Raw genomic sequence first — 23,462 nt, 5'->3', positions numbered from 1 at the left:
TAATAAACACCCTTAGACAAACTTTCTATCGACCCGAGAAGTGATATGAACGCGCACCGCATCACGTCACGACGCATCCGCGTCGGCTCGTCGCCGGCTCGCATCTCCCTCGCGTCGGGTAAGAATTTTTAATGAGACGAGTGCAAATAAACATGGGAAATTTGCCAAGTTTATGGTATCCTCACAACAGGTTTCGTGGTGAGAGGATCGATTGAATACTTGGAAAGTCCCATTGATAGGAAATTGAGCACCGCCGTTTTGACGCGCTTGTCGGAGCCCGCCACCCATTATCCAAGCAACTAGCACGCTCAGGTGATCTAGCAAAGATGGGCGGAGGTAACGCTCAGAAATCCGCGATGGCTCGCAAGAAGGCGCAGGAGAAGGCGGCCAAAGAAGGCAAAGGTGCGCGAGCCCCCCAACCTACACCCCGCGCGCATCCGCGTTCGCCGCCGCAATTCTAACCATCGTTTCCGCCTTTTCCCGCACCGCAGGCAGCCAGCTCAAGCAGAACGCCGCCGCGCAGAGCATCCAGTGCAAGGTGTGCATGGCGACGTTCATCTGCACCACTGCCGAGGTCAAGCTCAAGGAGCACGCCGACAACAAGCACCCCAAGAACGACTTCCACCAATGTTTTCCCCACTTGAAGGCGTGAGCTGCAAGACCTGCAGTCGATACACACGCGCTCTGAGACAAGAGAAGAGTCGGGCGGTCGGGAGTGATCGCGTTCGACGTAGCAGGCCCCGGGGGAGTATTACTCTCGGGGACGAGTTAGAGACGGGCGTTTGTAAAGCAGCTGAGACGTAGGCGATTGCAAGTTGGTTGGGACATGATTATTACATTCAATAAATTCGTGGTCTCTCGCGGGTGCGGGAGGTTTTGTTACAGCAGGTTACCACAACTGCCCGAGCCAGCACCGAAGAAGGCGCTGCTCCCTTGAAGTCCGACCTTATTTTTCTAGTCCCGTCGCGCCCTGCGCGCGACTTATTCGAGGGAACGAGTGCTTGCGCTTAAGCCTTGTTCTCGCTGATGGGCGCATCCTTGCGGAGGATTTCCATGTCAGGGGGAAGGATGGCGTTCATGAGGAGCGCGAGGACGGTGCCGACGCAGTAGGGGGTGGAGAGGAACTGGACGATGCCGTCGCGAACGCCCCTCTCGGCGTCGGTGCAATCGTCCTCGGTCCTGAAGGGGCCGCGGCACGGGAAGAAGGGGGAGGTGCCGTAGGACGCGCGCATGTCGGCGAAGATGCCGGGCACGATGGCGACGCCGATGCCCACGCCGAGGGAAATGGCGAGGATCATGCGGTTGCGGCGGGAGGTGAGGTCGACCTGGGCCACGGTCTTGAGGCCGGAGATGAACACGTTCACGAACAAGAACGTCGTCATGCCGCCGATGACGCAGTCGGGGATGGAGGAGATGATGCCAGAAACCTTGGCGAGGACGCCGAAGAAGATGAGCCAGCACCCACACGCGACGCCGGCCCTCCTGGACGCGCACTTGGTGAGCGCGATGACGCCGTTGTTCTGCGAGAAGGTGGTGTTGGGCATGCCGGTACCAAGAGCGGCGAGGAAGGAGCAGACGCCGTCGGAAAGAAGGCCACCCTGGATGGACTTGTCGAACTCCTCCGACTCGACGGATTCCTCAGAGGCGTCGTAAACGGCGCCGATGTCGCCGATGGTCTCGAGAGTGGTCACGAGGAAGGCGATGAGCAAGGGGAACACCGCGGGGCCGTAGAAGCCGAGCTTGAAGCTCTTGACCCAGAGGAAGGTGATGCTTTCGGCATTCTCGATGTTGGTGTCGACGACAAACTTCCTGCAGGTGGACCCGACGCACTTCTCGCTCAAGCCGGCGACAAAGTAGCCGAAGAGGAGGGCGATGATGACGTTGCAGTTCTTCATCATGGGGGAGCCGAAGAGCTCGACGAGGACGAGCATCACGAAGACGGAGAAACCGAGGCCGACGAGCTCGGGAGAGCCAAAGGGAAGCGCGACGTCACCGGCTGCGCAGCAGGTTTTGCCGCCGCAGACGGTGCCGGCGGGGATGGGGGGAATCTTATTCCATTCCACGCCGGTTGCGTTTTCGGTGATCGAATTGAAGCCGACGAGGTCGTAAGCCTCATTGTGGTTCTTCCAGGACGTTTCGGCGCACACGGTGCCGCCACCCCAGTACTTCATGCCGGTGCCGGTGAGGCCGATGCCGATGCACATGACGGCGACGCCGGTGACAATCGGAGGGAACATCCTCCTGAGCTTGTCCTTGGGGATGAAGGAGAGGAAGATCTCGAGGAAAGAGCACACCATGACGGTGCCGAGCATCTTGCCGTACGCGTCCTCGGCGTCCGTGCCGTCGGCCCTCATCGCCGAGATGCCGTTCTCGAACACCGGGAGGAAGGTGAACGAGGTGCCAAGGACGGAGAGCACGCCGGTGCCGAGCACATAGGGAGTGCCCGGGATCTTAAACTGGAGGCAGTTGACGATACTGAAGATGCCGGAGAGGATGAGAGACGCCGCGATGGCGTACTGCTGGAGCTTGACGTCTGTGAAGGCGACGCTGAACCTCATGACGACGAAGGGAGGGGTGATGAGACCTGCGAGGGAGGCGCGGTTTTGTCAGAGGTGAATTTTAATTGTGCGTGAAACGTGCCCGGAAGACCGTTTCGTGCCCACACCAACAAACGACTTTTGAGGGCCGAAAATTGGGAAAATTGCGCCGGTTGACCGACGACCCCGCGCGATACGCGACCTCACGCGTCGATAGGACGTCGCGCGCGATCGAAAATATCGAGGCCGATAGTATCATATCCGATACGCGAAGGTCCGGATCGGATCGGGAGGATTTTTGGGCGAGTCAGCGCGCTCGAGACACACCTCCAATCATCGCGAAGCAGTGCTGCAGACCCATGACCGCCGCGACCAGAAACGGGGTCTCGTCGTTCCTCGCGAAGAAGGGCATCTTGCGAGTGGACTTGGCCCAGGGAACCGTGGGTAGGCACAGGGCCCCCCAGTCGTAGTCGCCGATCAGTTTCTCTTTGGTGAGAGCCATGTCGAGCGGTGTTGTGCCACGAACAATGCGCGTCGACGCCGAAGCTGTCTGACTTGTTAGCGAAAGTTCTCTCACGTTTCCTCCCCCAGACGCATCAGCAAGAAGGGGTTCGGGCAAATTTTAGAAGTTTCCGACTCGTCTCGTATGCAAAATCACCCAGAGCTCGGCATTGAAATCAGAGAAATCTCGTCGGACTAGCGCGACCTTTCGCGTTTAAGTACCCCTGATCATGGGCGATATTTCAATCACGTGGTCGGGAGTGGTCCACCTAGGAAAAATAACGGACACGATTTTGAGAAATAACGAACTTTCCATTCCGCCGGGATTGCCCAGTACTAACGCGATTGACGATTCTCTCCCCCACGCAGACGAGCCGAGGGGCGCGTCCGCCCTCCTCCATCGTCGCGAGCGTCCTCCATCGTCCGCTCACTTCAAGTCCTCGTACCTCCCGTTGGTCAGGTTATACTCCAGCTTCGGGTCCCCGATCGCCCCCGCCACCTTGTTCCGCACCTTGGCGACGTGGATCGTCACCTCCCTCAAGCTGCCCAGCTTCTCGTCCCTGTTCCTGTGCACCACGATGCCGTTGTCGCACTTGTTGATGAAGTGCGCCGACCCGGATATGTCGTAAAGACCGGGCGCCTCGCCCCGCCAGTTGTGCAGCTGCCGGGGATGCGCCACGAACCACACGTGCACGTCGTAGTGCTGCGCGAACCGCTTGATCCGCGTCAGCATCTGGCTCACGTACTCCGTCTCCGTCTGACCCTGCGGCCGCTTGTGGTCCAACTCGTTGTAGGGGTCGATGAGGAGGCCGCGGATGCCGTGCCGCATGACCGCCGCGCGCGCCAGGCCGATGATCCAGTCCACGGAGGGGAGCTCGTCGTCCTCGTGGCGGATCAGCACGAACTGGTTGTCGAGCCAGTGCAGCCCCGCGCGCATCGTCTCCGGACGCATCCGGGCTTTTTTACCCCCGTACTTGCCCTCGAACCACGGTTCGCCGGTGTACTTCTCGACGAGCTTGCGCGCGTGCTCGTGCACCTTGTTCTCCAGCGAGCACAGCGCGAACGTCCACCCGTGCTGCACCGCGAGGTTGCACATGAGCGCGTCGACCCACTCGGACTTGCCGCTGTTGGGCACGCCGGTGACGACGGTGAGCTCGCCGGGGACCGGTCGGTAGTGCCCGTCGATGCTGCGCCATCCCGTGCTCACGCCCTTCATCTCGCTCGCCTCGCTCACGCCGAAGTAGTTGGAGATGTCGTCCTGGAAGTCGCTGAACCGGAACAGCCCGCGCAGGGGGAACCCCTCGGCGTTGTCGATGCTCCCGCGCACCGCGGCGTCGCCCTCCTTCTGCAGCACGTCGTTGGCGTCCTTGCACCCCTCTGGCCACGTCACCCGGTAGCACCGCTCCTTGCCCAGCCGTCTGGCGAGCTCCTCGGCGAGCGCCAGCCCCGGCCCGTCGCTGTCCACCGCGATGACGATGCGGCTCACCGGGTCCAGCGCCGCCCTGCAGTTCCACAGGTACTCGAACTTGCGGTCCTCCTCGGGCGCGGGGAGGTCTCCGTCGCGAACCTTGCCGGGAGCGCCGTCGGGAACGGAGACGACGTTTTTGATCCCAGCCTGCTCCAGCGCCAGCTTGTCCATCTCCCCTTCCACGATGACGATCTCGGATGACCCCGCGATGTCGTCCAGACCGAACATGATCTTCTCCGCGCCCTTGATCTGCCAGAAGGACTTGTCCGAGCCGCGGTACTTGATGTTGACGAGCTCGCCGTCGCGCATGTACGGGAACACGAGCGCGTTGACGTGCTCGCCAGCCGCGGGCGAGAAGACCCGCTGCGCGGCTACCCCGTTGCGTTCCGCCACCTCGAGGGAGATCCCGCGCGAGACGAGCCAGTCCGCCCACTCCTTCGCGTTATCGGTGAGCGCGCCGGGGCCGACGCGCTCGAGGGACTCGGGGGCGGGCAGCTTGGGCGCGCCCCCCGCTCCCGATCCCCGTCGTCGGCTCATCCCGGTCCCGACGCTCGCGCCGGATCCAGAGCCAAACACCGCGGACGACCTTTCGCCGTTCGCGCCGTCGACGTTCGTTCGGCCCGGCCTCGTACCGAACGACGGGCGCGCGTCCGCGGTGGACGCCCCCCCGGTCCACTCGCACGTCGCGCGGTGGCACATCCACTGACAGCTGGCGCCGTCGTCGTCGACGTGCACCGCGAGCGATCGCTCCGCGGTGGATCCGCCCCCGCAGCTGGGGCACACGATGCGGTGCTGCCCGGGGGTGTAGGACGTGAGCACGATGCCCTTCTCGAGGAGGACGTCGCGCAACGCGATCGGGGATCTGTCCGGAGTGGGCGGGGTGCGCGTTTGGGGTGGAGGAGGAGGCGGCGGAGGGGGAGGCGGAGAAGGCGGCGGCGGGGGAGGCGGCGACCTCATCCCCGGCGGCGGCGGCGGGGGCGTCGCCGGCCTCCGGGGCGTCGCCGCGTTCGCCCCGGGCTGCCTCTGCTGGCGCTGCGTGGCGACGGGGTTCGACTGGGCGGCGCCCGGTTCGTTCGGATCCGACGGGACGGGCGACCGCGGGTTTGCCCCGATCCGCCCCGGGGTCGCGTCTCCGTCGTTTGCGACCCGCTCAGCCGCGCGGTCCCTCCTGACGAAGGGATTGGGCGCGCCGGTGCCGCCCGGCCCGCCGCGGTTCGGGGCGCCCGTGCCGACGTTCGCGGCGGGTGCCCGCTGCGTGGGCGCGTCCGCGGCTCCGAACCACTGCACCTGGGGGTCCACGTCCCTCCGCCCCGCGCCGCGCGCGTCGGAAGCGCCGCGTTGGTCTCCGGTTCGGCCTCCTCCGTTGGGGCCGTCTCCGTTGAACCCTCGCGTCGCCGCGGCGATCTCGCCGCGCGCCGCGCGCCACGGGCCCCGGACCGCCGGAACGGCTCCCGGGGCGATACCCCCAATCGAGACGACGGGGATCGCGCGCGCGCGCGCCGCCATGACGCGCGCGGCGCGCCTCGCCCACATGCCCCCGCGCGCCCCGGCGCCTACTGTTGCGCGATCTCCCGCTGCTACGCTACGCTGTGTGAATGCGCCCGCCCTGGCAGTCGACGTGCTCGCAGTTAACATCGATCACGCGACGGAGAGCATGTGTGCGACGCTCTCGGTGCGTGCGCGCGCTCGGTTCGTGCCGGCGAGGTCGCGGGAGTGTCTTGGCGCCTCGCGGTGTGGTCGATGTTGCGCGGGAAAACCTTGAGAGCCCGCAGCGCGAGTCAGGTCCCACGACGACGGGTGAAGTCAGGTGAGATTTCTCCCGTGGAACTCGCCACACCCGCCGGGCGCGCGACAGCCGAACCATGAGCCTCGCCGCGGCAGGACCGATCCGCGCGGCCCCGATCGCGTCCGCTCAGCGTACCGGGATGCCCGGAAAGCCCGCGCCGGCCTCATCCCGCGCGGACGTCGCCGGCATCGGGAGGCGCGACGCCCTCGCGCGCGCCGCGACCATCGCCGCCCGAAAGCTCCTCCCCAGCACCACGATCGTCCTCCCGAGCACGATCGCCGCCCCGAACGCGCGCGCCGATCCGGTCGATCTCGCACCCTTCGTGGGCAAGGCTGGGTTCTTCATCAGGTACCCCGCCGGCTGGGTCCGCGCCACCGATCGCCCGGGGACGGACAACGGCAAGTCCGAGACCCTCGCGCTCGTGGGCAACTTCAAGGACATCGACACCGTGTCCGTCAGGCGCGAGCCCATGGCGCTGCACCGGGACTTCGCCGAAGCGGCCGCCGCGGGGGGGGACGACGCCCCCGAGGGAGGAGACGGGGGAGACGACGCCCCAAGGGAGGGAGGAGAGGACGCGTCGAGTAACGCTCGAAGTAACGCTCGAAGGGTCGCCCTGGCGCTCACCGCCGCCGAGCGCGACGCCGTCGCGGCGAACCAAAACTTCGGCGTCGTCGGCGGCGTGGAGAACGGTCGAAGCGGCGTGATGGACTTTGCCTTGGGGGACGCGTCGGTGGCGGACGGACCGGGGGCTGCCAAGGGCACCACGCAGCCCTACTTTGCGTACGAGTACTTCACGGAGGTGTGCAGGGCGAACATAGAGGAGGGCGCGGGGGGCGCCAAGGTTTGCGTCGGCCCGAGGGGAGACGTCTTGGACACCGTGAGGCGCGTCAACTACGCGGTGGCCACGGAGAGCGAGGGGTACCTGTACCTGGTCAAGGCGTCAGCGGTGGAGGGGCGGTGGGAGACGGTGGGGCCGCTGCTGAGGGAGGTGGCGCAGAGTTTCAGGGTGCCGCAGGCGTACTGACATTTTTTAACGATGGGATTTTTCGTCTTTCAGTTGTTGCGAACTCGCGAGCGGGGTGGTATCGGCGCCGCCGAACGCGCCCCGTCGCCTCCCGAAGACGTCGAAGCGGTCGGCACGCCCGAGGCGAGCGGACCGGAACTTACGGAAGCTTTCGATGCGCGGGAGGCCAACGGGCGACGGAGCGTTCGTGGTTCCGCGAGGCGGGCTCGGTCCCGGGACCCCGTCGCGTCACACGCGCGCGCGCCCCCAACCAACGAAGCCGCGTCCCCCGCCGACCCCAACCCCGCATGGGCCAGTGCGCGTCGCAACCCCGCGTCGACGACGGCGCCGTCGTCGACGCGCCCGTCGATCGCAAGCTCACGCCGAGCGATTCCGCGGACTCGCTCGCGCGGCCGAACGTCCGCCAGACCCGAGGCGAGGCTTTCTACCACCCGACCAAGACGGCCAAGGCGGCGCCGTTCGCCAAGCCGTCGCCGCTGCCGTCGAACGAGGGCGTCGTCGACGACTACACCCTTCGCCGGGGCGTCGTCCCGCGGCACATGTACACGTCCAAGGACGTCAACAACCCCGCCATCCCCCCGGTGCACCCCGACCACAGGCTCACCAAGGAGGAAGCGGAGGCACACCCGCTGGGACGGTTCCTAAACGCCTCGCGCCTAGTGAAACCACCTCCGAACCGGTGGGGCCCGTGGGAAGACAACGCCATGGTCAAGGAGGTGGACAAGAGAATCGCCGAGCTCGAGGCGGCGGACCCGCAGCGACAGTTGTACGAGAAGCTCATGGCGGAGCGGTTCGAGGCGCTCAAGGCGCTGCCGCAGCGGCCGATAGACCCGGAGACGGGCGAGATAAATTTCGACGTCGACCCCACGGCGGAGGACCCGACATTCGACGAGCCGGTCCCGACGGCGCCGCGGGCGCTGTCGAGCGCGATGGAGCGCGCGCTGATGGAGTGCGACGACAAGTGGGCGGATAAGGCGGAGATCGCGGAGATGCTTCACCCGGACATCGTGTACAGGACCATGGACGGGAAGACGTGGAACGGCCGGCGCGCGGCGACGGACAAGATGAACCACTCAATCGCGCAGATGACGGTTCGCATGAAGCGCAGCGCGAAGAAGAGCTGGGACATCGTGAAGTGGCGGGACACGTGGGTGGCGACGGAGCCCGAGCGCAAGGCGCCCGGGGTGTGGGTCATGGAGTTTCGGATCAAGCTGCTCCTCATGAGCATCAAATTCAGGGAGGAGTACGTGGTCGACGACCGCGGGAGGATCCTCGAGCTGACCCGAGTGAGGCTGTCGTGACGGAGGGAGGGGAGGAACGCGGACTGGGACTGGGACTGGGACTGACGACGGTCGAACGTGGGTTTTGCCCTTCCGCGCCGTTTGTGATGAAATTCATCGTCGTTTGCGCGCATCGTGAACGGGCCAGCAGGTGGGTCGCGTCTGTTTGGCCCAATCTTTGCTGCGATAATAACAACCCGCAACTGAAAATTGGGAAAATGGGTCCCAGTTTGGCGGGAAAGTGGGTGAAATGTTGTGGAGGGTGTTGGGACAATTTTTCTATGCGCAACACTCTCGATCGGTCCCGAATTATAACCAGGCCGCGTGGTCCGGCCGGCAATCAACCAGCCGCCATTTAGCCTGTACTCGCCGAACCTGTACAGTAAACGCCTCTGGCCGCTTCTTCCGAGTAGACATAGAAGATCTCGCGCAGAGTTGTCGGGCGCGGGCGGGTGCAAGCGTCGACGTCATCGTCGCTTTTTGAGTCTCCGGGAAGGGAGACGCGAAGTTTGCGTCGCGGAGGTCGCGTTCGACAAGGTCGCGGTCGGCGAGCCGCGGGCGAGAGGTAACCGCTTCGGTCGTGAAGGAGCGGCGCACATCTTCCGAGTAAACTTCGGGACGCGTGAGGGAAGACTCCGCGGCCTCGAGACGCGCGCGGATCGAGCGCGGGATCGCGAACGCGGTCGAGGAAGGTTCCACTTCCGCGCGAACGAAAGTTCGAGCGACGGGAGGCGGCCGCGGCGGGAACCACCGCGCCGACACGCCCCGCGGTCCGCCCTTTCCTTGGATGGCCTCGGCGGAGGTGGTTGGGCTCGCGCCCAGCGGCTGCGAGTCGTATTCGCCAACCTACCTCGCGCAGGCGCTTCCCGACACGCTCCGGCTGCTCAGGAAGCGCGGCGCGTGGGAGATGAGCGATCACAACGAGATCGCCGGACAGGGCGAGCGGGTCAGGAAGATCCTCAGCCTCGTCAAGTGCCTGCTGACCGGTGAGCGCCCGCGCCCCTCCGTTTTTTTCCCTCATCACGCGCTCCTTGGCACCCCGCGGCCTCGACATGGGGCGCGGACGCTTTTCGCGCGCGCCGCGCCCGTCGCACGGCGCGCGCCACATCCTCTCATCGCGCGTTTCGATCGAGTTCCCGCGCGGCCGATCCGATCCGATCCCATCCCCGGCCGTCGCGCGGCTCGCCCGAGCGTAACCGCCCTCGCCGCGCCCCGCCCGCGCCCGTCCGCCCCTCGAGCCCACAACCTGAGAACCTCTTGCACAGTTGACTGACCCTCCGTTTCCCCCCCCCCGAAACGTCTCCCGCAGCCAAGAAGGTCAAGTCCGACAGCGAGCCGTCGGAGGTTGTCCCCGACGTCTTCCTCGGCTCCATCGGCGCCGCGCACAACCGCGAGGTGCTCGAGCGCCTGGGCATCACGCACATCCTCACCGTCGCGGGTGGCTTTGAACCCAAGTTTCCCCAATCGTTTATATACGAGTGCGTCGACGTCAAGGACGTGCCCGAGGAGCGCCTCAGCGTTCACTTCGATCGGTGCCTCAAGTTCATCGCCAAGTGTTTGCTGGACGGGGGCAGGGTGCTGGTGCACTGCTTCGCGGGGAAGAGCCGCAGCGCGACGGTGTGCGCCGCCTACGTCATGGCCACCGAGGGGCTGTCGCTCGAGGAGACGCTCGTGACGATTGGGCGAAAAAGGCCGGCGGCGTCGCCCAACCACGGGTTCATGGCGCAGCTCGCGAGCTTCGAGCGGGAGCTGAATAGGGCCAGGACGGAGGGCAGGCTGCTGGGTAGGGTGCAGCTGGACGCGCGGAGGGCGGCGAGCTGCGAAGAGTTGGCGGTTAAGAGCGGTGAGGAGGGTGAGGAGGTGGTTGAGGGGACGCGTGACGAGTGAGTAAGTGCTAGGGATGTCGCCGCGCATCGTCGGCGAGTCGTCGTCGCCAACGCTTCGGGTTGGCACACTCGACGCCCCGGTCTCGGTATTTTTTAGCCGGTAAATACACAACATTGAGTTGATTTGTTGAGAGCGACGCGACGGTTTCGTGCGCGCGACGTCGATCAGCCCGGGGATGGGGATGTGATGATGTCTTTTCGGTGCCAGCACTCCTGGAAACGTACCCGAGCCTCCTATCTGGTGGAAACGGTCGAAGGTCGACAGAAAAATTTGCGACCGACCATTGTTGCTCGGTCGGACCTTTTCTCGCCGTTGATTGTCGCGTGCCGGAAACCAGACCCACAGGCGGCGAAGAGAGACAGGCCTTGGAGAGGTCAGGCCGCGGAGGCGCCATGGCCCCGACCACCCCGGGATCGAACAGAGCGCTGGAGGATCTGGACGATCAGGTGAGCGATCCGCCCGCCCCGGCCCTCGCCCCTCGGAGGATAATCGCGATGGGAAATTTATTCCGCCCAAATGACAACGCCCCCGCCTCACCTTCCCTCCCCCGCATCCCCTACGCAGTGGGCTAAGCTCGAGCAACTCGCCACGCACACCCCCCAGGGTAGCCGGAGACCGCATCCGCACCCCGGGGATCACCCGAAGTCCCCGCCTTTATCCCCCCAGCGCTCCCCCGCGCCCCGGTCGTCGAGGGGGGACTCCGAGATCCGCGACAGTCGCGAGGAGTACCCACCCGCGAGGAGGATGAACGACGACGTGATGAACGCCATCCGGGGCTCCGTCACCAAGCTCTTGGCGAGCGAGCCCCGCGTCGGCGGCCCGCATTCCACCCCCGCGGACGTCGTCGCCGTCCCGTCGATGCCAGCTGTGCAGCGGTCGACGCCGGGCTTTAGCAGCGGCGACGCCCCCGAAGCGCTCATCGCCGCGAGGATGGAGCTCGAGGACCTTCGCAGGGAACGAGCCGCCGCGCGCGCCGCGATGGACGCGGAGATCGCCGCGTCCGAGGCGAGGGTCCGCAGCGAGAACGAACGCGCGCGGATCGCCGCGGAGAAGGCTGACGCCGAGGCGGCGCGCGTCGCGTCGGCGCTACAAAATCTCCGACAGCGAGAGCTGCGAATGGAGGAGCGTTCAGACGAGTTGCGACAAAAGGAGCGGCGCTTGCGAGACGTCGAGCGCGCCGAGGCCGAACTGGAGGCGCGCCAAACCGCCGCGATGGCCGCGGAGGACGCCGCGAGGCAGGCGGAGGATGCCGTCGCGGACAAGCTCGAGCTCGCCGAGCGGATGACGATGGATGCCGAACGACGCGATGCAGAGGCGAAAAACGCGTTCGAAGCCCTCGCCGCGGAACGCGACGCCATCGAGCAGGACCTCGAGACGCTCGAGGTACGAAGGCGAGAGATACTGGGGGAGCTGGCGCAGAGGGAGGTGGAGGCGGAGGCGAAAGTGGAGGATGTTATGCGACGCGCGAGGGAGGCGAGCGCGGCGACGGATCGCGCCGCTTCGGAGCAAAAAAGTTTGATCGGCGCCGTCGAGCAAGTTCGCGGCGCGCTCGTCATCGAGGAGGAGAAGCTCCGGCGGTGCAAGGACGCGCTTGAGGCGCACGGCCGGGAGGAGCACGAGATTTCGCACAAGTTGGAGCACGTCCGGCAACTCGCCAGGGCGCAGGAGTCGAACCTGCGCGACGCCGAGGCGATGCGAAAAAGAGCCGAGGCGGATTTCGAGGGCGAGACGCGCGAGTGGGCGATACGAATCGACGCGCAGAAGCGCGAGCACGAGGCTGCCGTCGTGAGGCTGGAGCAGTTGCACAGGGAGGCCGCGGGGTTGGAGCGGGAAGCGTCGGAGAGGCGCGCGGCGTACGAGGCTGAGCTCAAAGAGTTTCGAGAGGAGCTCGACGCCCGAAAAAAGGCGTGGGAGCGGGAACGTTCTTCGATGGAGGCGACGCTGGCGGAGAAGGAACGCGAGCAGCGACGAAAGGCGGCGGACTTTGACGACGCGTGCCGACGACGCGTCGCGGACTTTGAGACGGAGTGCGGTTACGCGCGGGACGAGCTTCGCGACGAGCGCAACAAGCTGGAGGATTCCAAGGCTGAGCTCGGGCGACGGGAGGAGGCTGTCGAGGACGCGATGCGACGCGCGGAGAAGGACATCGAGGAGGCCAACGCGGTGCTTCGCGAGCGACGGCAGAGGGAGGCGGAGCTGGACAGGCGAGCCGCGGCGGTGAAGGCGGCGGAGAACGCGCAGGAGGCTTGGAAGAAGAAAACGTTTGACGAGGCTGCCAAGAGCTGCGAGGACCGCGAGAAGGCGCTCAAGCAGTGGGAGGCGCGCGTGCGCGCGGAGCGCGAGGACGCAAAGCGCGTGCGCGACGCCGCGGAGAAGGAATCCGCCCGGGCCAAGGCCACCATCGAGGAGTTCACCAAGAAGTCCCGCGACGCTGACAAGTCCAGGCGGGAGGGCGAACGAATGAAGGACGAATACGCAAAGGCCAACGCGAAGTTCGAGGCGGAGGTCAAGCGGCGCCGCGACGAGATGACCGCCGACGAGCTCGCGCTGGCGAAGCGATCGAAGGACGTCGAAGAGGCGGCGATGGACGTCGCCGCGCAGGTTGCTAAAGCGGCTGAGTCGCGAGCCGCGTCGGAGGCGGCTCTCGAGCAGTGCCGATTGGAGAAGGAGCGCCTCGCGGAGCTGCAGTCGGACCTCGAGAAGGAGGCGGCGCGGGTGAACGCGCAGCGCACCGTCGTGGAGCGCGCGTTCGAGGACGCCGCGGAGGAACGACGGGTCCTCGCGGAGGCTGCCGACGAGGCTGACGCCGTTAAGAGTAGTTTGGAAAGGTCCGTCGCGGAGCTCGACGCCAAACACGCCGACGCCGACGCCAGGGCGGCGGTCCTCGACGAGGTCACCGCCCTGCACCAGCAGTGGGAGCGGGAGCAGGAGGAACGCGAGCGCGTCGCGCGGGACACCGTGGAGGTGGCCGAGGCTGCGGAGCGGTCGGCGACGGAACAGACGGCGAGGGCGAAAGTCGAGCTCGCGGCGATGGAACGAGCCAGGCGGGCGTTTGAGGCGTCCGAGGCGGCGCTGGACGAGCGCGAGCGTAAGCTGGCGCACACGTGGCGGACGATCCGCGGGGACGCGCACAGGATCAGCGAGGCGTCGTACCGCGCGTCCATCGGCGCGCAGCGTTCGAGGGGTCGGATCCTCTCCGCCAAGGCTGAGATGTCGCGAGAGTTTGGCGACGACGAGTCCGGCGAGTCCGGGTCCGTTCCGCACTCGCCGCTCGCGCCCCCGCCCACGCCCGGCGGCGACCTCGCGGCCGCGACCGCCGCTCGCAAGGCGCTCCTCGCGTCCTTCGACGCCGGCGTGCCCGCGATCGCCGCTCCCGCGAGGAATAACTACGCCAGCGACCGCGCCGTGTCGGAGATGATCGGGAAGGTTGAAGAAATCGACATCTACTCGCTGGAGGATGACGCGGCGGCGGCGGCTGCGGCGCACGCCATGCTGCCCGGCGATCCCTCCGACGTCGTCACGCCGTCTAAGCGGCGGGACTCGAACGATTCATACGACGACGACGACGGCGCCGTCGTTCGAGTGGCGCTCGCGGTTGTGCCCGAGGCGGATGGCGACAAGGACGACCACTCCCTCGCGCACGCGACCTTCGCGCGGCTGATGGAGAAGAAAAAGTTTGTCCTCGAGAAGGAGACGCAGCTGCAGCGATGGAGCGTGGCGCTGGACCGCGAGGGCGCGCGTCAACGTCGGGTCGCGGAGTCCCTGGAGGCTGAGATGTCCGCCGCCGAGGCCGCCGCCGCCGCGGCGGAGATTCGTCTGGCCGAGTCCAAACAACTGGAGGAGGCGAACCACAAGGCGGGTATCGTCCTCGAGACGGAAAAGAAGCGGCTCTCGCGGCTCGCCGACGAGCTCGACGCGCGACAACGCGAGATCGACATCAAGCAGGACCTGTGCGATGCACTCGAGGCGAAGGTAAAGGCGGCGGAGGCGGCGATGATCGCGCGAGAGGGCGAACGCGCCGAGCTCGAGGACAAAATTCGCGGATACAAAAACGAAATCGTCACCTTGACTGCCGAGCTCGCGCCCGTCCGCGCGGAACACGCGGCGAAGACGGCGGAGATTAAGGCTGCGGACGAGCGCATCGAGCGTGCGGTGGCGCACCACGAGGAGCGCGTGCGAAAGGCGGAGGGCGACGCCGACGAACGCGTCGCCAAGATCGAGCGGGACGCGAGGGAGCGGGCTCGGGAACGGGAGGATGCCGAGAACGCCGCCGCCGACGCCGCCGTCGCGAGGGCCCGCCGGGCGATCGCCGAAGTCGACGAGCGGACCAGGGCGGCGGAGAAGAAGTTTGCGGATTTCGAGCGCGAGCACGCCGTCAAGGCTGGTAAGATGGAACGCGAAGCCGCGGAAAACGCTCGGCGGCTGGAGGCTAAGCTCCTGGAGCAGGCCCGCTCGACGGAGGCTGAGGCCTTGGAGAAGATGCGGGACGCGAACGAGAAGGAGGCACGAATCGCTCACGACCTCGAGAAGATAAAGCAGATGGAGAGTTTGCGCGCGGAGGCGGCGAGGGAGATTGCGGCGGAGCGCGAGGAGGCTCGACGCGAGGCGCTCGCCGCCGCCGACAAGATCCAGCAGGCTCGGGAGGGTCTGGCCCGGCTCGAGCAGCGGAAGATCGCGATCGACGCCATGGAAACGCAGGCGAACGAGCGCATACGCGTCACCCTCGAGGACGCGCAGTCCAAGTCGGGCGCCGCGGAGCACTCGCTGGCGGAGGCAAAGCGCGACAGGCTTCGAGCCGCGGATGAGCTCCTCGCCGCCGAGGAGGCGCGACGGACGGCGGAGGTCAAGCACGAGGCGGCGGAACGGGCGCTCCGAGGGAACGAGTCCGCGCGGGAGGAGCTGCGTCGGCAGATGGAGGACGCCGCGTCGCGGGACCGCGAGTCGAGGCTGAACAGCGAGGAGGCGAACGCTCGGCTGCGCAAGGCGCGGGACACCGTCGAGGAGGTGGCCAAGGCTGAGGCGCGGGTGCGCTTGGAGGAGGAAAAGCTCGCGAGCGTCAAGGCGGAGACGGAGCGCGCCACCGCGTTGCTCGAGAAGCACAGGGACGAACACCGAGTCGACGCCGCGAAGGTTGCCGCCGAGCACGCCGAGCTGGACAGGCGCGAGCGTAGGATTGGCGAGGAGCGCGAATCGCTCGAGTCTCGCCGGGAAAAAGCCGCGTCAGAGTTGCGCGACGTCGAGGAGGAAATCGCCAAGGGCCGCGCCGAGCTCGCCGAACGCATGGGCAAGGTGGCTGACATCGAGCGCAGATCGGCGGAGGCTGAGCGCAGCCTCGAGCACGCGCGTCGCACGCTGGAGGCGTGCGACCGCGAATGCGACCAGCGCCGCGCCGCCGCGTCGGCTGATATCGAGCGGATGCACGCGGATAAGTTAGAGGAGATTCGGGTGGCGCGGGAGACCAAGGCGACGTGCGACAAGATCGTGGCTGACATCGAGCGCGAACGCGCGACACTCGCCGCGACGCGCGTCGCCCTCGAGGCTGACCGCGCCGCCGCCGTGAAGGAGCGCGAGGAGGCCGTGGCGAGGCTGAAGCGCGCGGCTGAGGCGGAGGCTGAGGCGGAGAAGGCGAGAGCGGATGCGGACGCCAAGGTTGCGGACGCGAACGCTCGGCTCGCCAAGGCTGTCGCAGACGCCGACGCCGCCGGGATAACCTCCGCGCGGCTGAAGGAACGCGAGGACGCCCTCGCGGACCAAAAGGCTGAGATTGAGCGCGTCCTCGACGAACTCGGCCCGAGGGAAACCGACTGCGCCAGGCGGGAGAAACAAGTCTCCATCGACGAGGAGCGTTCCGCGGCGCGGGCCGAGGAACTCTCCGCGCAGCTCGCCGCCGCGAAGAGACGGGAGCTGGACGCGTCGGCACGGGCGGAGGAGCACGCGGCGTTGAACGCGCAGCTGGAGGCGCGGCTCGCGACGATTGAGGGTAACGAGACTGCTGCTAAGAATGCCAGGGACGACGCCGAGGCTTTCGCGGAGCGAGCCGCCGCCGACAGGCGTCAAGCCGCGGCGATGCTCGCCGACGCGCAGCGCGTCGCGCAGGCCGAGGAGGACGCCAAGGCCAAGGCGATCTCCCTCAAGGAGGCCACCGCGCGGTTCGAGGCGGAAGGGGCCAAGCTGGCGACGGAGCGGACCCGGGTTCTCGCTCGGGAACGGGCACTCGAGGAAAAACTCGCCGAGGCGACGGCGGATAGGCGGCGGGCGGAGGCGGAGCTGCGAGCCGCGACGGAGGAGGCGGGCGTCGCCCGCGCGCGAGGCGAGAAGACCGAGGCGGACGCGCGCGAGGCGCTCGCCGAGCTGGAGCGCCGGCGTAAGCGGCACGTGGCCGAGGCGGAGGCTCTTCGAACGGAGCGATCGTCGGTGGAGGAGCGGTGGAGGGCGGTGGAGGAGCGCGAGGCGAACGTCGCGAACCGGCTCGAGTCCGTCGTCGCCCGCGAGGAGCGCCTCGCGTCGCTCGAGTCCACCTCCGCCGCCTCCGAGTCCGCAGCGAAGCGCAGGGAGGAGGTGAGCCGCGCCGCGGCGGCCGCGGCGGCCAAAGCCGCCTCGACGCAGGCGAATCGCGAGAGGGAGTGGGCGCGACGGGTCGCCGACGAGAGAGCCGAGCTCGCGCGACTCCGCGCCGAGGCGGAGCGGCTTCAAATCGTCGCCGCCGCGGCTGAGACCGCGGCGACGTCCGCCAAGGAACGGTTCGAGCTCGAGGCGCGGCGGCTCGAGGACGACAGGGCCGCGGTGCGGGAGGCGCGCGAGGCGTTGGAGCGCGAACTCCTCCGAGCCTCGCAGTCGAGGGCCATCGTCGGAACCCTCGGATCGAGTCACGTGCATGGAGGACCGAACGAACGCGGGAGGTTGAGCGGCGAATCGATGTCCAAGTCTCGCGGCGCTCACGGCGTCCTGTCGCAGGGTTTCGTGGAGAAGGAGGCTGCGATGGACGAACGTCGCAAACGCGAGCGCGAGGAGCTCGAGGCGCTCAGGGCCGAGGCGGATGCCAAACTCAGGCTCGCGCGCGAGACGCTCGAGTCGGCGCGAAAGGAGCGCGAGTCCGCGCGCAAGGAGTGGGGCGGGCTCGGGGGCGGAGTCCCCGGGGCGTCGCGCGACCTCATGCCCCCGCCGCCGCCCCGGTCGGCCATGCCCACCCCGCGTCAGCTCCGCCTCGACTCGGAGCCTTCGACCCCCCGGGACTTTTCGGACGCGCCCGCGGGTTCGGCGCCGAAGGGTGACCCTAACCCTAACCCTAACCCTAACCCCGACCCGAACGATCCTGGGCCCTCGGGGGATGCGCCGGGGGTGACGCCGGGCGACGCCGCGATCGAGGCCCTCGTCGATAACCTCGCGCGTCGAACCGCCGAGGCTGAGAAGAAGCTGACGCGCGCGGAAAACCTCGCGGCTGGGTCGCAGATTGGCGGGTCAAAGGTGAACGTCGCGTCGGGCATAGCCGCGCTCAGGAGTCGGCTGGCGAGGATCGCCGTGAACAGCCGGCGGCTCACGCACGCCGTCGAAGAAGGGGACGGTCCGTCAAAGAAGGAGACGATCGCGCAGTTGGAGCAGCAGGAGCGAGAGCTGGCGAGCTGGTTCGCGGAGCTGCAGAGTCAGCTCGAGGCGCTCTTCGCGCGGCCCAAGACGGCTCGGCGGAGCGCCGTCCGAAGCTCGTGGAACTGAGGACGAAACGGGCGGCGACGGATATCGCACAAGTAGATTTGAATGTGAAATGAATCGACTCTGATGTTACATCTCCTAGCTAGCTAGGTTGGTGGCCCACCATCGCAAAGGGTGCATTTTCGCACACGGGATGGCCTTTCCTCCCCTCAACTTTGCGCGTAAGTGGGCTAGTCTCAGAAAGCCTTGAACAGCTCCTGCTCTGCGAGGGAGAGGTGGCACGGTTGCTCGAGGCACTCCACCTTGACCGGCGTCTTGACATCCTCCGGTCCCTTGTCCGCGTCGGGCTCGACGTCCGGCCGGATCATGTCCAACGTCTGCTCCAGCACGCTCGTCCAGCTGAAGCCCTTGAAGAAGGGGTGCCGGCGAATCTTCTGGATCCCCTCCGCGCCGACGCCGATGCGCTCGCCCTCGCTCTGCTTCAGCAACCGCTTGACGAGATCCGCGGCGTCCTCGTCAAACTGGCGCGGGAACGAGCGCATGCGACCGGCGGTGATGCGGCGGTACAGGTCGCTGTGGGTCTGCCCGTGGAACGGCGGGTACCCGGTCATCATCTCGAAGAGCAGCACGCCGATGGCCCAAAAGTCCGCCGCCCGGTTGCACCCCTGCTGCCGCAGCGTCTCGGGCGCGAGGTAGTCGGGGGTGCCACACACCGTGTACGCTCGCTCGCCGGGCTTGAGCGCCTTGGCGAACCCAAAGTCGGTGAGTCGCAGGTATCCGTCCTCGCGGATCAGCAGATTCTCCGGCTTGAGGTCGCGGTAGATGAACCCCTTGGAGTGCACGTGGTCGAGCGCGAGCGTCACCTGGGTGATGTACGCCCTCGTCTGAAACAGCGACAGCGTCCCGCGCTCGTGAATCATGAAGAACATGTCCCGCCCCGACGCGTACTCCATGACGATGAACATGGCGCTCGGGGTCTGGAACGACTCGAGCATGGACACGATGAACGGGTGCTTGGACACCGACTTCATGATCTTGCTCTCCTGAACCACGTGCGCCGTCTCGTTAATCTCCAAAATCTTAGCCTTGTCCATCACCTTCACCGCCACGGCGGCGTACCTGGCGGCGCTCTCCTCGTCGCCCTGCGCCTTGACCAGCATCCTCGAGCTTCGCCGCGAGCCGTCCACCTTTCTCCACGCCTTGTACACCGAACCCGTGAGCCCGACGCCCAGCTGCTTCGCGAACGTGAACCCTCGCAGCATGCGCTCGCCGGCGTCCTCCTCGTTGAGCCCGATGAGCGAGGACCGCCTCGACCGGCTCCTGCGAACCGCCGGGGACGACATCATCTCCTCCTCCGTCATCCCCAACGCCGCGGCGGACATCGCGCCCCGTAGTCCGCCGGACGAAGGCGAGGGCGAGGGCGACGTGTAGTCCAGGTGGGACGAGGTTGCGGAACCCGGGGAGAGGGCCAACGCGGGGGCTTGCTTCGGGGCCCAGGACATGGACGGATGCATTGGGGACGTTCCCGTCTGAACAGCGGGACCGCGCGAGTGGGTGTCGACGCCAAAGCCATCGAGGTCCACGACGGAGTGCGATTGGCGCAAACCGCTGGGGCGAGGTTTAGACTCCGCCTTGTGAATGTCCATTGCGGAGGATTTTTGGTGATCCGCGAGCTTGGAGCTGGCGCTCTGCAGCAAGCCGCCGGTGGGCCGAATCTTCTTGTGAATCATCCCGCCGCGCACGGAGTTCTCCAACGAGTCGTAACCGTCGTTCACGAGGTATGCGCCGCCCGATTGAGTGCTCGCGTCGCTGTCGCTGTCGGAAGCCTTGTCCCAGACTTCCTTTGCCTTGAACGACTCACCCTCCACGATTGTGTGCTTGGGCGAAGCCGGGAGGAACCCCTCCAGCGATGACCGCCTGTTGAGAACGCCGTTGGACGACGACTTCGACTTGGACGACTTGACCCCCATCATTTTCTTCATTTGCTTGCTGAAGCTCTTGAACGACGCCATGAGCGACGTGGAGGACGCACCCCTAGCCTTCTTTGACTCCTCCTCGGCGGCGGCGCGGGCGATGGCGTCCGAATCGCCCAAACCGGACATGCCCGCGTGCACGCTGATGCTCCCCATCAGAGCCTTCTTCGCGAGCGACTTGTGCACCGCTCCCTGGGACTTGACGGACGAGAAAATGTTCCCGCTGCGAATGCTGAGATCCCCGGCCTTGCCGCCGACACCGTCGACCTTCTTGGCCTTGTCCGCGATCGTCTTGTGCGTTGGCGACGGCGACGCGGGCCAGTTGTCGAGGCTGGATCCCGAATCGCTCGCCTTCATCGAGCCCGACGGCGCGCCCAGCTGATGACCGCCGATGAGGTCTTTGGACGCGCCAGCCGCGGATGCGGTGGTGACGTCGTGCCTCGACCTGATGTACTTGTCAAAGTCCGCGCCCCACAGCCTCTCCAGCAGCGGCCTCGTCACCTTGAGCGTCACGGTGTGGCTCACCGCCACGTGAGAGTGCGTCGAAGCCTCGTCAGCCGGGGGCAAGCCCGCTCGTTTTCTGGCCTCCGCGGAGAGCAACGCGTCCTCGCCGAAGGAATCCGCGGCCATCAGGTGCACCTGCCGCCAGTCCGTGCCGGCCCGGACCTCGCCCTCCAGGATGATGTGAAACGACGGAACCTTCCCACCCCCGGAGATTATCGAACCGGGCGGGTAGCTCTTGCTCTCGGTCCACATCGCGTTCAAGAGCAGCTCCTTCATGTTCGCGGGGACCATACGGAACGTCTCGATGATGTTCAACACGTTGGTGCACAGCTGTCGGGTCCTGTGGATGCGCGAGCGCACGATGCGCTTGAACGTCTCGACGTTGATGGCGAAACCCCTCGTCGCCACCGGCTCCATCTCCCCGTTCTGCGACGTGATCCTCGCCGCCGTCTGGTAGGCGTGCTGCAGCGCAACCTCGCCGAGCAAACACCCCCGGCTCAGCACGAGCGCCTGGACCTGGTTACCCGCCTGGTTATGCCAGCTGTCGCGAAACAGCGAACCCTCCACGATGATGTACAGGTTCGGGATGAAATCCTCGGGTTCAAAGGCGATGTCGCCGGCGGCCCACCGCACCTCCCGCAACTCGCTGATGATCTCCTCCTTCGACGACTGGAACATGATGGACGCGTACGCGGGAAGCACCGCGAGCGCGCCGTCCACGACGGACCTGTCCTCCGGGGTGAGCACGGCGGGCTCAACCGCGGCGAGGTTGACGTTGTTCATCTGCCGCGTGAGAGACTCCATCGCCTTGCTCCGCATCTGCATGTACTCCGCGCCGTGAACCTCGCCGCCGTGCAGCCGCGCCATGCGCTTCTTCACCTCCGTCTCGATGTCAATCCCCCAAACCTTCTTATCGTGCTTCGGCGGCGAGGGCGTCGGGGTCGCCGCGCCGGGCGGCGAGGGCGTCCCCACCAGCGCTAAACCCCGCTTGGCCGAGTTGCTCGAATACGGCCTCGTCTTGTTCGTTCCGCCCACCCGCTTCGAATCCCTGAAGCACCTCGCCGCGAGCGCGCTATGCACCTCCTCGAGAACTTCCTCGGTGATCTTCTCCCCGGTCGCCACGTCCACCACGGAGAGGTAATTGGACGCCAAACCCTCCGCCGTGGTGTAGATGTGCGCGTGAACCACGCCGACGTTGTTCTTGTTGAGGCACTCCAAGACATCCGCGATGAGCCCCACGCGATCGGGCACCTCCATCGTGATCTCCGTCGCGTTGGCGAGCTTATCCTGGCTGAGCTTGAACCCCGCGCTGGAGTGCGTGGATCCGCCCACCTTGGTCCGAAGCTGCCACTCGACCATGGCCTCCTTCTCCTCCTCGATCTGGGTCATGCCGCCGCGTCCCGAGCTTTCCCGGACGTCCCGGCTCGGCGGGGAGCGCGCCGCGCCTCCCACACCGGGCTCGATACCCGCGTCATTGTCGTCGAGTTTGGCCGTGTACGCGTCGCCGGTGCCGTGACGCTCCACCCTCTCAACCTCGGGCGCGGGTCCCAACTCCATCTCGGCGAGGCGCAGGTCGAGCGCCGTCACCTCCGCCTCGCTGATGCCGTTGGCGTTCATCACGTGGGATTTGAGCTCGATCGGCGGGACTCCATTAGCGCCGCCGTTGCCGTTCGCGCCGATGCCGTTTCTCTCCCGCGCCAGGTCGTCGGCGCGCTTGATGACGTCCAGCGCGTCGACGACGCCCATCCGCGATTCCCCCGTTTGCGAAGTGAAGAAGTGGTTGCCCCCGTGCGCGGAGGGCTCCCTGGACCCCGCCCTCGACGATGACATGGACGTCCCCGGGGTGGTGCTGTTGCTGCGATGGATGCGGTTGGACTTCAAGATGACGTCGCGAATCTCCTCGGCGAACTGCCGCGGCTTTTGTATCTTCCGGCCGTCCGCCTGCTGCACGAGGAAAATGTCCGAGGCCATGTTGTCGTGCGCCGTCGTGGACACCTCCGCCTCGATGATGCTGTACTTGTTCCGCTGAAAGAAGTCGCTGATGTCCAGTAATAGCGCTGTGCGATCCGCGGTTTTGACTGCGTTCGGGACGGGACGGGTGGGACGGGGACGGGTGAGGAACGCGGAAAAGGAAAGCGGTGCGCGACCCCTCGGGATTGGCAGCGGTCTCGTGGGTCGTCACATGCGCGCGCGGGGGACGCGGGAGGCGCACCTTTGACGACCGTGCACGTGACGTGCAGCTTGTTGGACACCTCGACACCCGCGCAGGTCAGGGGCAGCAAGCCGCACTCCATGATCCGCGTCGGGAACTCCTCAGCGAGGTTGCTCATCGAGGAGTCCGAGCGCGTCAGCTGGGCCATCGGCGACCGCGTGGTCCCTCGCGGCGGAGGGTTATCGGTCGAATTCGACGCGCCTCCCGCCGTGCCCGGTCCGTTTGCGCCGAACGGTCGCGACGACGATATCGGACGAACGACGATCCTCCCGGTGAGCTCGATGTGCACCTCCCGAAGGCGTGCGCGAGCGTCGCGCGCGTCGCGACTGGCGCGGGCGCGGTGGGGAGAACCGCTTTTTCGCGACTTTTCCCTTTTTTTGGTGACTGCGCCTCGTACGAAACACGACGGTCGCTGCGACGTTTGAAACGATTGAAAAGGCGCTCGGCGGCAGCCGCAGTTACGCGGTGAGATCTCTCATCCCAGCCAAGCAAAAGAGGCCCAGAATCACGTTTTGACAGCGGTTCGCGGCCACAAGAGAAAACAGATTTCGTCCTTCCCGCTAAAAAGCTGCATTTCTCAGATTTCGTCCTTCCCGCTAAAAAGCTGCATTTCTCGGCCGCGGGATTTCCGCATTTACCGAAG

General features: G+C 66.4%; 9 protein-coding genes across 10 annotated transcripts; 5 read left to right on the top strand and 4 right to left on the bottom strand.

Moving 5' to 3' along the window:
• Positions 1-303: 303 nt before the first annotated feature.
• On the top strand, positions 304-808 carry MICPUN_53038 (predicted protein). The gene is made up of 2 exons (XM_002508112.1): positions 304-402; positions 492-808. Exons 1-2 carry the CDS (start codon positions 327-329, stop codon positions 650-652), a joined length of 237 nt encoding a protein of 78 aa, XP_002508158.1. The 5' UTR covers positions 304-326; the 3' UTR covers positions 653-808.
• Positions 807-3,039, bottom strand: MICPUN_94846 (the record flags this gene model as incomplete). 2 transcript variants are annotated; one of them, XM_002507821.1, is made up of 4 exons in its annotated part: positions 807-1,149; positions 1,198-2,048; positions 2,148-2,584; positions 2,865-3,039. In XM_002507821.1, 4 exons carry the CDS (start codon positions 3,037-3,039, stop codon positions 1,008-1,010), a joined length of 1,605 nt encoding a protein of 534 aa, XP_002507867.1. In that variant the 3' UTR covers positions 807-1,007. The 2 variants fall into 2 exon arrangements, with proteins under 2 accessions (XP_002507867.1, XP_002507868.1); XM_002507822.1 differs by having other exon boundaries at positions 807-2,584.
• Positions 3,040-3,465: 426 nt separating this feature from the next.
• On the bottom strand, positions 3,466-5,463 carry MICPUN_83947 (predicted protein; the record flags this gene model as incomplete). The annotated part of the gene is made up of 2 exons (XM_002507820.1): positions 3,466-5,038; positions 5,168-5,463. The coding sequence occupies 2 exons, from the start codon at positions 5,461-5,463 to the stop codon at positions 3,466-3,468; spliced, it is 1,869 nt and encodes a 622-aa protein (XP_002507866.1).
• A 905-nt stretch (positions 5,464-6,368) lies between these two features.
• On the top strand, positions 6,369-7,316 carry MICPUN_60597 (predicted protein; the record flags this gene model as incomplete). The annotated part of the gene is made up of 1 exon (XM_002508111.1): positions 6,369-7,316. The coding sequence occupies one exon, from the start codon at positions 6,369-6,371 to the stop codon at positions 7,314-7,316; it is 948 nt and encodes a 315-aa protein (XP_002508157.1).
• Positions 7,317-7,603: 287 nt separating this feature from the next.
• Positions 7,604-8,617, top strand: MICPUN_60596 (predicted protein; the record flags this gene model as incomplete). Its single annotated transcript, XM_002508110.1, has 1 exon — positions 7,604-8,617. The coding sequence occupies one exon, from the start codon at positions 7,604-7,606 to the stop codon at positions 8,615-8,617; it is 1,014 nt and encodes a 337-aa protein (XP_002508156.1).
• Positions 8,618-9,904: 1,287 nt separating this feature from the next.
• On the top strand, positions 9,905-10,483 carry MICPUN_84177 (predicted protein; the record flags this gene model as incomplete). The annotated part of the gene is made up of 1 exon (XM_002508109.1): positions 9,905-10,483. A coding segment is annotated over one exon (579 nt), but the record flags the coding sequence as incomplete, so codon positions are not given.
• A 6,581-nt stretch (positions 10,484-17,064) lies between these two features.
• MICPUN_53034 (predicted protein) lies at positions 17,065-18,260 on the top strand. The gene has a single exon (XM_002508108.1). The coding sequence runs from the start codon at positions 17,399-17,401 to the stop codon at positions 18,191-18,193; it is 795 nt and encodes a 264-aa protein (XP_002508154.1). The 5' UTR covers positions 17,065-17,398; the 3' UTR covers positions 18,194-18,260.
• A 241-nt stretch (positions 18,261-18,501) lies between these two features.
• MICPUN_70519 (predicted protein) lies at positions 18,502-19,236 on the bottom strand (the record flags this gene model as incomplete). Its single annotated transcript, XM_002507819.1, has 1 exon — positions 18,502-19,236. A coding segment is annotated over one exon (735 nt), but the record flags the coding sequence as incomplete, so codon positions are not given.
• A 751-nt stretch (positions 19,237-19,987) lies between these two features.
• Positions 19,988-22,967, bottom strand: MICPUN_101817 (predicted protein; the record flags this gene model as incomplete). Its single annotated transcript, XM_002507818.1, has 3 exons — positions 19,988-20,047; positions 20,095-22,685; positions 22,820-22,967. The coding sequence occupies 3 exons, from the start codon at positions 22,965-22,967 to the stop codon at positions 19,988-19,990; spliced, it is 2,799 nt and encodes a 932-aa protein (XP_002507864.1).
• Between the last annotated feature and the right edge of the window lie 495 nt (positions 22,968-23,462).

This window comes from Micromonas commoda, chromosome 8, assembly GCF_000090985.2.
Source record: "Micromonas commoda chromosome 8, complete sequence".
Lineage (NCBI taxonomy): Eukaryota > Viridiplantae > Chlorophyta > Mamiellophyceae > Mamiellales > Mamiellaceae > Micromonas > Micromonas commoda.
This window is presented reverse-complemented; position numbering and strand designations above follow the sequence as displayed.